At 36.8% G+C, this 15726-nt stretch overlaps 1 protein-coding gene across 6 annotated transcripts in view; it reads left to right on the top strand.

The window, feature by feature from the left end:
* Positions 1-15726, top strand: part of ATRX (ATRX chromatin remodeler) — a 76628-nt gene that overhangs the window by 9533 nt on the left and 51369 nt on the right. For 3 of the 6 annotated variants that reach the window (XR_015259735.1, XM_086756551.1, XM_086756550.1), the window contains exons 2-7: positions 2001-2113; positions 4903-4958; positions 6464-6516; positions 8201-8325; positions 9596-9715; positions 13676-13785. Coding sequence is in view for 3 of the 6 variants with exons in the window: in XM_086756551.1 (XP_086612677.1) it covers positions 2001-2113; positions 4903-4958; positions 6464-6516; positions 8201-8325; positions 9596-9715; positions 13676-13785 (577 nt within the window). In the remaining 3 variants the exon portion in view is untranslated. Of the gene's footprint in view, positions 1-2000; positions 2114-4902; positions 4959-6463; positions 6517-8200; positions 8326-9595; positions 9716-13675; positions 13786-15726 lie in introns of those variants that run through there. The other 3 variants (XM_086756552.1, XM_086756554.1, XM_086756553.1) reach the window with 3 other exon arrangements.

Genomic DNA, 15726 nt, shown 5'->3' with positions numbered 1-15726 from the left:
ATTTGTTTTATTTTGAGAACAATGATATTATATCTCATCCGCAGTTCCCATTTTCTTTTCTAAAATGCTGTTACCAAAACAAGTTGTTTATAAAATAATTAGAGCAGAATTCCACATGGGATTTTTTTTTTTTTTTTTTTTTACTACCAAAAATGTACTTTTTTGTGGCCTTTCTAAATGTGTGTTAGTTCTTCAGACCATCTGGAATGAATATAAAATCTCTTTGTATATTTGTACTATCGAATAATTCTGAACAACTGCTTAATTTTTGTTAACTTAATGTGAATAAATTGTCATTAAATCTCCTTTCTAAAGTAGAGCATGCAGTCTGTTAAAACTGAAGTGTGCCATTATCGTCTTCTGTCATGTTTTCCAAGTATACGCTCCCTCCAAGACGAAAAGGGAAGCCCGGGTTCAGAGACTGGCAGTTGTGTAGCAGCATGAGTTCAGTAATTAGAGGGAAAGACTTCTAGGCAGGTTGAGAGAAAAGTTTTCAGATACACTTGAGAGTAAAACAGCTTTGTTACCTTCTCTTTCCAAGTTGCTCAAGTGATTGATAGCATGTTTGTAGCCTCAAAAGTGTCCTTTACTCATGCAGAAAATCTTTCCATTGCAAAGTGCTGTTCTGTATGGCCTTTCACTCAGTGCTCAAGAGAGCGCTCGCTTGTGTATCCTTCATATAAAACAGTTTTGTTTTGTTTTTAGCAATAGCAGTTACATTGAAAGTCAGAAGTTAATAAATTGATGTATTCAGAAAAATAGTAGAGATGGTAAAGGTGAGTGAATTGAGCTTCTGATAAATATTCTAAAGTTCTTACAACCTGTAAAACAGGGACAGAAAATCCTATTTCTTCTTGCTGTCAGAAGACTTCTCTTGAAAGTAATGGGGAGCTAAAAAGTGAAAAGGCTGGAAGCCTGTATCCTTTAGCTGGTTTAACTTATGAAGGGGGTAGTGTAGTTCAGCAGTCTGAAAACCCATTTCTAGTAGCACATGAGGTACGATGACTCAGACATACCAGCGGGCGGATTTTGGAGGAGTGATGGTGTCCGGGAGGGCAGCGGTGACAAACAGCTGAGAGCCGCAACTTCTGATACAGGGGGGGCTGAAAGGGTGACTGCCCTTGGGCTCAGTCAGCGTGCCTGCAGCTAGAAGGCAGCGCTTGTCTCGAGAAATTATAAAAGCTTTGGGAGGAGAAAATCTGAAATAAACAACATAAAATGAGAGGGAATAACACATAGGTTATGAAGCTGTATAGCTGTTCAACAAAAGCATAGGATAAAGGTCTTGCCTTTTTACTGTACTAAATATAGATAAGACTTAACAGCTCCTGGTGTCGAAAACTGCCTAGTGAAAATGCCTAGGATAATATTTTTTTGTGAATTAATTATGACTACTTATAGAAACAGATCAAGAAATGTTCTGTTCCTAGATGGTTGGTTTTTGACAAATTAATACAGGATACACGATGCATGTGTACATAGCTGAGTTAATATAAACTTTGCATAAAAACTTAGATATGTCATACGCAATGGACTTGTTTGTTTCTAAGGTTGTAGGTGAAATTCTGATGTTATTTCTAGTGTGTTATGTCTCAAAAAGTTTTTTTTTTGTAATTAAGCTGTTCGGCTTCTAACAAGGTAGCATCTTAAATTCATTTTTTGCTATTTTCATGTCATAGCATCATTACAACTCAGACTTTCTTGAATTTTGTAAATAATTTTAAACAGTAAAACTACTTAGAATAGACTTCTAATATTACTGTTAACAGAATCCTTAGTGCTCTTTTGTCAGTAAGACTGCACCTGTTACTTTACTTGAGGTTTCACTAAATTGTATGCTTTTTATTTACTTTGATATTCTCTTGCAGAAACAAATGTTTAAGCAATAACTGAGTTTATTTCGTAGGTGTGTATTAATTGAGATTAAACGTAATTTATTTCAAGCTTACTAAATTAGAGCGATATGTAGGTAACTTGAAATTTTACTTACATTTTAACAGTGAAAGCAAGTTGAATACATTGGTGCAGAAACTTCATGACTTCTTGGCTCACTCATCAGAAGAATCTGAGGACGCAAACTCTCCTCCAGTATTATCTGGAAACAAAGCCATAGGTAAAAAGACATCTTTTGTTTTTGTTTTCAATGTACGTATGATTCTAAAGGCAAATAACTTTGTGGTGTTATTTCGCTATATTGGACTTCACTGGGGTAATTATGCAAAATCCTGATGTGATTTAAGTGGTGATATCTTAAGAAATATACAATAGGCCTTTGATGCAATGTTTTTTTCAGTTCTGAATCTTTTCTAAATGTGAAAACAAGCTAATCCTACTGGTAATTTGCCTTCTGTGAAAAATGAGATAGCAAACATGCATGTATTTGCAGTGCTAGGGGTTCCCTGTTCAGTTTTCCTGAATGTGTAAGTGCAGTATCTTGGCTTTTTTTTTTTTCTGAATTAAAGCTTTTTGCAGTCCTGGTAGCTGAAGAAGTAGTTCTGGAGGTTATGCTTTCATACTTATTTGAAAAAGATTTCTACATGTAATCTGGAAACATTTGAAAACAAAATAATACTTCTGCAAAACCCTGAGTTCTGGGGCCCAAAACTGGACACAGTGTTCAAGGTGTGGCCTCACTGTTGCTGAGTGAATCAGTCTCTGCTGTTTAATGAGCTGAAAGTTGTACTGAAGTGATGGAGTATAGGAGATCTTTTCTCTTTACCCTGTGTAGTTACGGAGTAGAATTTGGCTCCTTGCCTTAAAATACATATTTACTTTGAAACAGGGCTACACTTACTAATAGCAGACAAGTTTCAGTGTTGTTTTTGAGATCTCAGATTTTAGTCTTTAAAAAGAACACATTAAAGTTGAAAAGTCAAGAATTAAACAGTTAAATGTTAGGAAATGCCAGAATTAACTGTGCAACTGTACTTCCCCTCCCAACTTTCTGTACGTAATGATAGTATCTTTAAGCAACAGTGCTTGTTTGTTTGTTTTTTGGTTTTGGTGTTGTTTGTTTGGTTGTTTGTTTGTTTGGTTGGTTTTTTTAAAGTCTACAGGGTGCTCATTCAGTGTATGAGTGATAGACATGACTGGGGCCAAATCAGGTTTATACAGTAATGGGTTTTGTTTTGTTCCATAACTTGGAGGATACATGAACTACTAGGTAGAGAGTTGAGGAGGGAAATGGTGATGAAGATGATTAAGCATGGCTCAAAAGAGTTGGAACACGTCCCTGCCACACACGCAGGTCAATTAAAATACAAAGCAGCTGCTCGCTGAGCACTTTGATCTTGTGCCCTGCTGTGGAGCTGAACTGTACCGTAATGCTTATGTGCTAGGAATGATATGTAAAGTGAAATGGCACTGGTAACTTTCATTCTGGCTTTTCTTAATTTTTGAGTACTTGATTTTACGGCCTTAGTAATATTTCTTTATCCTCTCTGCGTTCAAATTTGATGTCTCCCTCCTCTGCGCTGCGTAGATGCCAGCAGGAGAGGGGAAGAGGGGACCTGACTGAGAGTGTAGGAGGGACTGACTTCCTGCTCTTGTTTCAAGTGAGAGCCTCTGCCCTGGAGCAGCAGTCACAGGGGAAATCCTGTGCTCTCGGAGCCCTGAAGCGGATGGAGCATGTGCGTTTGGGTCGGCACTCGGAGCTGTGAGGGGATGCAGTGTGCTCCGTCGTTCTGTGGGGATGATGCACGTACAGCCCAGTCACATGTAGAAACTGGTGACAGAGCATGTTCGGTTACTTTTGGTTTGCTTTGGTTAGCAGTCTGAATGTAGAATCTACATAGATTATAGCTGCCAGAATCAAAGAAATCTCTACTGTGCATGTTCAAACTGGTATTTTCCATGGATTTATCACTTGGGCAAAATTGGTTAAGAGTAGAGTGGGCAGCATCCAGTCTGTAGAAGAAATGTTGCCCTTCTTCCAGATTTCAGGTTCTTTACTCAAAGTGAGGGAATGCCTGTAATATTCCAGAGAAGAAATTTCAGGTAGTTTAAAGGGCTAAAAACTTTGCCTGTTTCCATCTTTTTATTCCCTCCTACCTTAGCCTCACATGCAGAAGTGGCTGGGTAATTTTGACTGAAATTAAACAAAACAATTCAGCCTAGGTCAAATGCCCAGCATTAAATTTTCTAATCACAATGATTTAATTTCTTTAAAGTGTAAAAGAAAATTGTTTGGTTTTCCCCAGACTGAAGTGTAAGGTTACAGTAAGTTGCAGTGCTAGCAGTCTCAGGTTAAAATAGCAATTGTCACAATACGTATCCTGTAATTATCCTGCTGCTTTACTCGTGTGTTTCTAAGTAGTGCATCTATTAAAATACTGCTAATACTGAGCCTTTTGAGCAACTTCATACAGGTATCATTGAATCACTGAACTTGAAACTTTCCCTTCCATTACCTGCGCTGGTGGATGGAACAGATACTAACAGATTGCATGTTTTATATTCCACAGCTCCTAAGATTGAGAAATGGGAATTCTCTATCATACCCTGTATAGAATGGGTTTTTTTTCTATGGTTCTGTGATCCCGGATTTAATACTGTGGTTTTGATGTCAAGATGCTTAAGAGTAACTTCTTAGAAATTGAAAAAAGTGCAGTAACTATATTATTTCCGCATACGCAGTTGCGCTTTCATTTCTTCAGTATCTCTTCACCAGTGAGGACGCTATCTTTCAGCCTGTCAGCAACTTAACTGAAAGTAGTTTCTAAATGATTTTTGTAAATTTTATGCCATACAGTGGACTGTGTTTTGTTGGGCAACGGTTTGTCTCTGAAAGTCACGGTTATCTTTATTCATGCTGGTTAAACACAAACAATGCTATGACGTACAATGTGAAGAACTTTTAATACTTCTTGCATTTCAGCAGATTCCTTTAATTTCTCTCCACAGGTAAAAGTAGAGAACCTAAAAGTAGTCCAGCATCAATGGAAAACAATAAAGAAGAGGTAGGAATAAAAACGCTTTTGAATTTCAGTTGCATGACTAGTGCAGAATGGTTAGTATAGGAAATGTTGAGTTCGCTTTGTTGCTTTTACAATAAATACTTAAATAATATTTTCAGAACCATGCAGTAAATGTCATCATATCTGCTGAATACAAACATTAGCTGTAAAATATTTTAAAATAAATTTAAATCTTGAGTGCTACACACTCTAATTTAGGCATATGCAAGCAGTCCTGTTTCTCCCCTCACCCTTCTTTATTTCTAAATTGTTGAAATACACAAATTTACTTGGACAACTTCAGTGCGTTTCTGATGTACAGTAATTCCTGGGAAAAAGTCTCTAACACGGTTTAGAGAGTTATGTTTTACTTATGCAATTGCAATAATTGCAAAAATGCAATTGTATTTTTGTTAAGAAATACAAAGTGTTGTTAATTGATTCAGAATGAGTATGTTGCAAAGTGGATTTTTCTTTTTAAAGAAATTCCATTAACGTTCTTTTATTCTTACTGTGTTCTTTTGTCTTATGTGTAAACAGACTCTTGCTTATTTTTGGTTTAAAAGAATTGTTTTCTACCTCGTATTTACACTTACACCCTGTTACTCAGATAACGGTAAATACTTAGTTGTCCTATTAGGCAAATATGCTTCCTTTTTTTTAAAAAAAAAAAAAGATAGCGAAACAGGATCTTTATTAAACATGAGCAAATTTGTTCTCTATGGTGTGTTATATACATCAAGGACGTTTTTCATGTGGTATTCTTATTAATATCTACTCTCCTGTTGGAAGCATTCTGGTTGACAATATATTCATGTGTAGAGAAAGCTCAAGTGCCAGTGTCCTGCCTCAGTTTGCCTTTATTGTGGTCAAGTCATGAATTTATTTGATACTACCCAAACCTAGGTCTGATATATGTGCACAAACCTCGGAAAAATCAATTTTCCTGTAAGGACAGCCAGCCCTTTCTGATGTATGAGCCGGAACTGTCCGTGACTAGGACTGACCAGTAGTCATGAGTTGTTCCCAGTCCCTTCTCCGGAAGGCTGGTAGAACTTTCAGCTGGTAGTGCAAGCTGAGAATTGCAAGGAGAGAATTTCTCAATTTTGTGACGACTCAGTGCTTGAGGTATGTGCAGTGTTTCTCTCTGAATGTCTTAGCTTACGACAGTGCCCTCTTTTAATTTCTTCGAAGATAACGCATAGGGAAGTTAGTGAGCATTAGTGACTTAGCTTAGAGTTTAGTAACACCTATTTTAAAAATCTATTTTTGAAAGAGTAATGACTTCTTGGAGTCTTACTACTGATCTGAAACTCCATAGATCTATTTTAACTGAACTGGCACAACTATTGAAGTGGTGTGTCACTTTTGTTAATGCTTTTCCTGCGTTTTTATTGGTAAGAGTGCTGGTGACTTCTGATGTCTTCTAGTTAATGTCAGAAACTGCTTTTGTTGATAGGTCGCTTGATCACAAATGTGTTGACTTCTTAATTTTTTCTTGTTTTTAGGGCAGTAGTTCTTCAGAAAGAACCAAATCCTTAGGATCATCACGTTCAAAAAGGTTGGTTTGGAAAATAAAAGCAATAAATCAGTTTTTGGCATGTGAAACTATAGAAAGGTCCGTGCACTATGCCAGATACTTCTAGTATACTCCAGTATAAATCAATTAAGTTAGCAGAGTGCTGGTAAAACAAATGCCTCATAGTGCACTTAAAATTCAAACCATCTTTCAGGGCCGAAGGTTAAGATTGTAAAGCTTGATTTTTATTAACAAAGACAAGAAGATTATCCTGTATTTTCAGGACAGAGGTGTTTGTACAATTGTTCCTTCACTCTCGCTATTTCTACATCCAGGATTCTTAAAAAAATGTAAATTGGATCATACGGAAAAAAGGCTTTATTGTTGGGAGACTGTAGAGTCAAAATGTGCTCTGAAGTTGTCCTGTACAGAAACTGCTATTCGCTGTGTCTCTGCTTAATCCTTTTTTGCTCTTTGGTTTAAAAAAGTGTGAAGTTAACTGTTTACCAACCAGTTTGAACCTACAGGAGACAAATTATTTGTGGCCTAAGTAACAGCAGACTTATTCTAGTAAAACTCCTTTTCATCTTTTGCTATCAGCTGGTGCTCATTCAAGTTATGTCTGTTGTGATATTTTTTTTTTTAAATCTTAGTGTACTGTATAGATAGGTGAGCTCTTTTAAATGCATGGTTTCAATGGCTGCCTTCTTACTGCTCTTTAAAAGTGTTGTTTATCTCTTCACTCTTTTTTATCCAAGTTTGTTTATTTTATCATGTCTGCTGCAATTATATAATACTATTTGTTCTCCCTTTTGTGTTTGTCTTGATTCCCTATTTGCAAGTGTGGTTTTATATTTGACTTTAATTTCTACGTGACCTTCTGAATCCAGTGTCCTGCTGAGCTCTTTTTCATGTACATCATTTTTACAGTCTTGATTTTTTTTGTTTCCTGTCTATCACTAAAGGTATTTTCACTTTTACAATGGTCGTGCTGTGCCTGATACTGACAAAACCAGCATCCTGCAGTAGTTTATGTATTACCTTCAGACTACTGAAAATTATGCTCAACAGGCTTTTTTTGTTTTTTCTTTTTCGTTTTTTTTTTTTTTTTCCTCTCCTTGCCTTGACATATTAAATGAATTCATTTTAATGGCTTCAGTTCTAAATGACGTTTGTGTGAAATTCTGGCAACTGGTCTTTTTATTCAAATCAGTTTTTTATTTTCTTTCTGCATTTCCTTTATTTGCTTGCAAGCATCTCTTCTGCCAAGCTGCTTTTGTCATTTGCTAATATCTGTGTGTGCTCTTTGCGCTGCCTGTTAAACTTGGAACGATGTATAAAATTTCTGAGCAGACATTCACTTGTGCATCATTCAGACTTTCTTCCTAAAAGTGTGACTTTTCTGCGTACCTTCTTAGAAACAAATAAACCTTGATTTTACAAAAAAAAAAAAAATACAGCAAGCCTGTGAGACGAAGATACTTTATTAGTATATGTTTTTATTTCTGATAGGAGAGGAGAATTCCTGTTCCTAGCAAGAAAATTAGCCTACAACTTAGTAATTGTAATAACTCAGAGCATCCCACCTCATAATGTCTTAAATGAGTTTAAAAAGAACATAGGTTTCACCAGTTAGTATGGTGTTTTACTGTCAAGGCCCCAGGCTTTACCTGTATTGCAGTATGTAATATTTGTCACAGTATGGGTTTTTTTTCTGTCTGTGCAGGAAACCTACAGTTGTAACAAAATACGTTGGATCAGATGATGAACAAATCTTAGATGAAACTGTAAATGAAGATATTTCAAATGAAAACTCAGAAAATGATGTTGATATGAAAAGCTTGCCTAAAGGTAGTTCCTGTCTGTCTTTGTTTCTGAATTCAGCAAACTAGCCAAGATTCTGATGCAGCATAAATAATTAACTGGAATGCAGATGTATTAGTAACATGCCTCTTTTAGGTCCTCTTGGCATTTATGTATAAACAGACGTACTCATGCACACACACACACCCCCACACGCCCCCCGCCACTGTGCACACACATTTAAAAGAGGAAACCAAGCACCTTTAGTTCTGAACCCAGCATACTTCAGTCTGTGGGTACACCAGGATGTGCTGGTGGCTTAATTTCAAATGTCTACTGACATCTGTATAAAACCAACATGAAACAGGGGAAATAACTATTTCTGTTCTTTTGTAGACATCTCAAACTTTGTCACTTGCAAGTCTCAATTATTTTACTGTTCTGTCTTTGCTATTATTAACAATTAGATCAACAAAACTGAAACTAAATCTGGGGGGAAATGTCGTTATTTGATCTACTTTTAAGCACCCTTTAAAACAGTTAATACTATAAACCTACTTCCCACTCTTATTAACTATAGTGTGAATTTGATTAATCTCTTCCATTTCTTACCTGTGAAAGTTACAGAAAAAATTGGAGGGACTGCTGCTATTTACTGCATGAGTAGCAGTATTTAAAGCAGTCACTTTAATATTTTTTTTTTTCAGAATGTTAGATTATTTCCAGTGTCCTCACAACAAAAGTATTAAAACTGAGCTCTTAAATAGGAAAGGTGATTTTTCATTCGCATAATTTTGATTTGTACTCTTCTCTGTTTAAATAAAAGAGTGAATTTCTGAATTTTGTTGAAGACAAAGGTGTTATTGTATTGCTTTTTAATTTATTTCATGCTGAAATAAATTAAGATGAGGGAAACTGGATAGAAGGGGGGAAAGAGAGAGAAAAAGAGTAGTTACTCTATGGCTTTTGGTAGACTCAAGTGGCCTAACCAAAGTCCTTTATTTGTAGCATTGCACTGCAAATTCCTATACTACACACACCCAGCAGTATGACAGTCCTGTTCTGTACGTACCACATCAGGGCAGAGAGAGCAGAATTTGCTCCTCATAGTTAGAAGTGTGTGGTGGTGTTTTTCTTTTTTTTTTTTTTTTTTCTTTTTCTTCTGTGAACATCTGTGTATTCAAAACTTTGTTGAGTTTTAGTCAACAGATTGCGCTTTTTTTTTTTTAAGGTACTGTGTTGGCTTTTGTTTAAACAGGACTTTTGCACTTCATTTGGATGTATAATGGTTTCCAATTTCTAAATAAAATTATTCTAGGTACAGTGGTTGTACAACCTGAGCCAGTGCTGAATGAAGACAAAGATGATTTTAAAGGGCCTGAATTTAGAAGCAGAAATACCGTTAAAATGAAACCTGAAGCTCCCAAAAAGCGTGGAGGTAAATACAATTTAAAACATTTATTAAAACGGGTTTAAATTGTTGCTTATGACCACATTTGGTACATCTAAAAATTGTTCGTATTTCTAATAAATTATCCTAAAAATACCTCCACTCTTCTGGCTTTTCGTTCAGTAAGGATTCTGGCTGGCTGAAATTAGCCTCCATTGCTGCCCTTGCAATGCAGCAGTGGAAGCTAAGATTAGTTCTCATTAAACTTCTCATGTTCAGTAGCTATAGGATGCATCATTAGGTACTCCCATATGGACCCTTCTTGTGTTGAATTCAGAACAGTTGCTTGGTTGCAATCAGGTGTTACAGATACTCCTTTTTTAAGGAATTATATTGGAACACCGTCAATAGGGGAACATTCACTGACTCACCAAGAAAGCAAGCGTATTTGATCAGGGACACGTATAGGCATATTATCAATCGGTGAGCTAACAAGAAACCTGAAGCCTCCAACAATTCAAAGACTTTTTTGTTTTTAAATTGTGGGAAATGCTCTACCAGTGGGCCCTTCTAGGGATTATCTTTGAAAAGCTGCTGTGCCAGCTGGTTTTCCGTAGCCACTGCTAAAACTGAGAGGCTAGGTAGAGAACAATGGTAACAAATTCATGTGTCTCATTTTTTTTTTTTTTTTCTAAAAAGTAAAGGAGAGGGAGGATTATGTATAGAGTAGCTGATAAGAAGGCAGATATTTTCATTAATACTGCTAGCAATATTCAGACACCTGCAGCAGTACCCAGGACATCCAGACAAACAACTCTTGTACGCACTATATTCATTCTTCCTGTTGTATCATTTGAGATACTCTCTTTTAAACTGTAATTATAACTTAATAAGTGCTATTTCTCCATCTGTGGTTGAAAAGGAGTAAAATGTGACTGTGGGAAATACTCTTGTGCATACCTACTGGCTCATGCATGGTTTTAATCACATTTTGAGCATTAACGTTTTCTCTAAATTATTAATCTTTGAAAGTCAGTTGCATTCTTTTCATGCAAGATATCCTATTCAGCATATAGGAATGCTTTTTCCCTTTGTGTTGGGAATTTTACAGGAGGTCCAACGTAAGTTTTCTGGGTTATAGTGTTAAAAAAAATAACTCTTCTGCTTGAGCTTTGTGGCCTGTCTCTGCATCCCCAGGACAATTCGTATGACCTGTCCTTCCAGCTTTTTTTCTCCATCTCTAGAGAATTTGCAGGCCTTCCTTTGTCTGCCTGGACAGGTTGCTCATGTACCGGTCCCTGACCTAAGGTAATAGTTTTGGAAGCAATGTCAAGAGTTTTTTTTAAGCCATACCTTTATCCAGGGCAAACTCAGCTGTACCTGTGTCACTGCTGATAATCTTTGGCTTGATTTTAAAGCTGTCCAGTACATTTGTTAAGCTCCTGTCAACTTCCAGGGAAATGGAATAGTTACCACCTGCTCCTGTGTTGTCCCCATTTCCAGACCAGGAAAGGTAGCCAGGCGAGGGACACCGCCGCAGTCTGCCTCCGAGGTGGCTGGATTAGGAATGTACCAAACCAGTTTTATTTTGTGACATGCACAGGAGAGGTGGTGCAGATCGGCTTACTGTACACCTGCGTGCAGCAACCTGGTCACATGAAGTGGCACTTAGCTTTCTCTTGCTGCTAGAATGAGGTGCCTGGCCTGTGCACTTATAAAGTTAAGCGTTACTGGTTTAAGCAGGTAAGCGCGTAGCCTCAGCTGCTTGATAACAGTAGTTCTGTGCACAGCACAAGTGAATAACTAATAACAATAAAATTCAAAATGCTCGTCTGTCTTGTTCTTTGCAGAGTGTGTCTTCACATTTTTGTTAGGAGTTACATGTCCTATTTATATTAGAAATAGGAGCAGTGATAGAGCTCTTGCCTTTCTAGCATCCACATGCTCTTATCCGATACTCTGAAAGGCATTGTGTCAGTCCTTGTTTTAAGTTTTGTGTCTGTAGAATGGTAATGGTTATATTTTTGCTAATAAACTCAGAGTTAGGAATGTTTTTTAAGTAAGTATTTTCTCAGTTTTAATGAATTAGTAGTTGTTTAATTTCTTTGGATCATCATTTGTGGTAGTATTATGGTTTACAAAGGTTTACGTCAAATTATCTTCTTTTTTTCCTGGTGCCAAGATGCAGATTTTAGGAAGGAAGCGGTAGTGCTTCCTCTTAAAGTTGTAGAGAAGAGGGAACTGGCTTGGGACTTGACAGTGAATAGCTTGTTCTCCCTTAGTTGTCTGTTACCCTCTGTGATTCTTACACCCATTTAAGGACTGTGATGTTTGACAAAGGCTTCCTCACCACTTGATGTAATAGAATGTTCTATTCTTTTCCAAGTAATGTTCTTTAAACAGAAGGAGGTAGATTTAGACTAGAAGTGAGGAAGAAATTGTTTACACTGAGCGTGGTGGAGCACTGGCCCAGGTTGCCCAGAGAGGCTGTGGATGTTCCAGGCCAGGTTGGCCGGGGCTCTGAGCAACCTGATCTGGTTGGAGATGTCCCTGCTTCTTGCAGGGGGGTTGGACTGGGTGGGCTTTAAAGGTCCCTTCCAGCCCAAACTGTTCTGTGATTCTATGACAGAATGGATGTGTGTGTTTGAGGTTTACCAGCAGTGTTTGAGACAGGCGTTTGAGTGGTCTTTGAGGTCATAAGAGGTGCTTTGCAAGTCCATGAACTCTGCAGTACATGCAATTATGCATACATTGAAGTTGAAAACAGCAAATCGTGTATTCAAAGATTTGTCCTGCTGCTTTCACTGAAGTGTATTAGTTGTTCTTACTGGCCTGTAAGCTATTTGAGATTGTGCTTCGATAGCAAGCTACTAGTAGCTTGTGTTGTGTCTTGAGAGTGTTCGTTCGGTACCTTAACATTGTAGTGTTGGTGCTTGGTTCTAATTCTGCAGTAGTGATTATTTATAAGAAAAGAAAATATAGTCTGTGCTCCAACTGTAGCCATTAAATTAAACATTTGAGTTAATTTCTTTATACTCCCTACTGAACATGACAGCCAAAGAGAAGTCACAGTTACGTGATCCCTTATCAAACCTCTGTCTGCTTGATTCCAAATTAAGTTTTTTAAAGTGTACCAACTGAGTGTATGAGCTTTCACAAATGATTTTCCTTTTTTTTTTTTTTTTTTTTTTTTTTTTTTTGGAAGGATCACTGCTGTTGAAAGCAAAACAGCCTCATAGTATTAATTAGGCAGTTTAACAGCGTGGCATGTAGTGAGCTTCCCAGTCCCAAGTTTGCTGCCTTTCAAAGTGAAATGGGGGATTGCCATTAAAGAAATGCTTTCTTGACCCCATGTAGGTACAGCAGCAGAGTGGTACAAAAACTGTGGGAGCAATCAGCAAGATGATGAGAACATAATGTATTACAGCAGAATTGTAGTTTCAAAAAAAAAAAAAAACAACCCACCAAACCAAAACCACCCTCTGTCAAGAAGGGAACAAAAAGTGAAAAAAGATTTTTTTTTTCAGGCACTTTTATAAGGGTTTCATGCATATTCTGTAATGGTTTCCAGTATTCTTCTTTGAGAAGCTAGAACTGTGTGTGAAAGAAATGGCATAACACAAACATGAATCAAAATCTTATTTTATGAACAAAGATTAAATGAGGAATTGTACGGAATATCAGGACTGCTTTGAAAGAGTGTTAGTGATGACTCTTATTTAGGTGTGTTCTCATGAGGTGACCAGTTATTCCAAATTAAATTTCTCAAAGGAAAAAAATTGTATCTTGGCGCCAAGTGCAGTATGGAAATTAGAGGAAAATTCTTTCAGTCTTTAAATGGCGAGTAGTTACAAAGAGCTTTCTCTAATGCTGGGTGGTAAAATAAGAAAGGCATATGAAAAACCTCACAGGCCAAAATATTGTAAGAAAATGAAATAGGTATATACAGATTTTAAAAAAAACTAAAGATTAAAACAATTAATGTGTGGTTTATAATCCTCTCTATAGAGGAAGGACTACATGGAATTGTAAGCTGTACAGCTTGTGGGCAACAGGTGAACCATTTTCAAAAGGATTCAATCTATAGACATCCTACACTGAAAGTTCTTATTTGTAAGGTATGTGGTAAACAGTTCTACAGTTTGTACTGCTTGTTTTTGTTTGAAATGTCGTATTAGTTGATTTGGGTGGGATATTTGTGGGAGTAGTTCTTGTTTATTAGCCAGTAAGCTTTGCAGACATTAACTATTACAATTAAGGAAACTAAAACAAGGAAACAAAAAGGCAAATACAGCTTACAAATTTATATTCCTGTTTTCTTATACTCCAGTTAAACTCATTTTGCTTTCTTTGTAGTTTATTTTTTCAGTTTTATGGCTGTAATTTTATTGTATTTTATATGTTAAGTGATCTGTCTGAAATTTCTGCCTACTCATAATGTATTGTAAGAGCAGATTCAATTCTGGATCTCCTGGTAGAGCATTGTATGTGAAACAATGTCAGAATAAGAAGGGAAAAATAGCTTCAAAGCCATCTCAGTTCCACTTTCGTACAGCTCCTGGACTGTTCCAATTTATGCCAGCCTCTGTAATGATGGTCTAGTCCATAAGCCAAACCCAGCATCTGGGTCTTCAGCTACATGGGTTCCTGGTGGCTTCAGTTAGACCCTAAGTTGCCTGCAATGGGAAGAGGTGCGGAACAGGGGAGGAAGGAAACATTCCTACCTCCTTGTTGAGGAGAACTCTTTTAATTTCAAAGAGGTCTAGAGATATCTCTCTTGCGTATCTCTATAGTTGTTGAGATTCTGTATTTATAAAGATATCTCTAAAGATAGATATAATTCTGTGTTATAAAGCACATTTGGCATTTACCTTCTCTTCCCTCCTTCTGCTTCTCCCTCAATTCCCAATTAATGTTACATATTCAACTGACATACTATCTCAGGCATGTCCATCTAGTTTAATGTTCTGACTCATTCCTTCTATTCATTCTGGCTTATTTCTTCTATAAAATATGCTTTAGAAAAATCAGCTTAAAAGATTACTGTTTTCAGTCTTTACTGGAGTCCTAACTCTTGTTCCTAGACTTGAAAATCCTTAACATGTAGCTGTACATCTTCTTGCGATGCATGCAAGTTACCTGGTCCATTTTTGAAACTTATTTAGGGTGTTGGGTTCAGTAGCAGCTCTTGATTATGATCTCTGCTAGGTATTATATCACATGTTTCCCATAAATTTTCTGTATTTTAACTTAATTGTACATGGCCGTATGTTAATGTGAGGGAGAGAAAGGGAAGTCCCTGATCTGCATACTCTGTGTCTAAACATCAACTTTTACTGGGGTTTTCTTCTTGTTTGTTTTTGTTTCTTTACTTTAGTTTAGTTGAACAGGTGTGTAACTGTTCCAGATAAAGGGGCATCATAATTTTAAATTCAGGTGCTGAAGCCTCTTCTGGATTCTAATTCTCTGATTCTACTGAGTAAAAGGAAAGAATTAAACCCTATTCAAAGTAGAGCTTCAAGTCTGGGAGAGCTTTCTTTACTAGCAACTGGAAAAAAACCCCACACCAAAATTTGGTTTAAAGAATTCAACAGCTGAAGCCACTGCAACTACTAGCTGAGTTGTGTATATTTTTTTTTTTTTCTTACTATTACCAGTTTTCCAAAGAAAATGCTTAGTTTGCACCTGGAAATCGAAGCCTTGAATGTTAAGATCAGGATGAGTACTGAAGACCTTTTTATTGAAAGCCTTAAGGGATCGATTGTTAACATAAGGAGCATACAGCTGAAAATTGTAATTTATGTAGGATTAATTGTGTTGATTTTCCTAGGGAGTAGATGGAAAAAACATAAAAATTTGAAGACAGACTTTCAGTTGATGTTCTAAAACCTGTGAATACGCACCCATCAAACAAAAGCCTGTTTAATTTTCAAATAAATCTTGAGCCATCTAAATAAGAAGTCATGGTTTAGGACCTGTATCTGTGGAAGATATTTTTTAGATTAGCACAAATGTAAAAGGGTTACAATGCTGAAGACCTTGCAGCTGCTGCTTTTAAT

This window comes from Chlamydotis macqueenii, chromosome 11 (genome assembly GCF_036417535.1).
Source record: "Chlamydotis macqueenii isolate bChlMac1 chromosome 11, bChlMac1.mat, whole genome shotgun sequence".
NCBI lineage: Eukaryota > Metazoa > Chordata > Aves > Otidiformes > Otididae > Chlamydotis > Chlamydotis macqueenii.
This window is presented reverse-complemented; position numbering and strand designations above follow the sequence as displayed.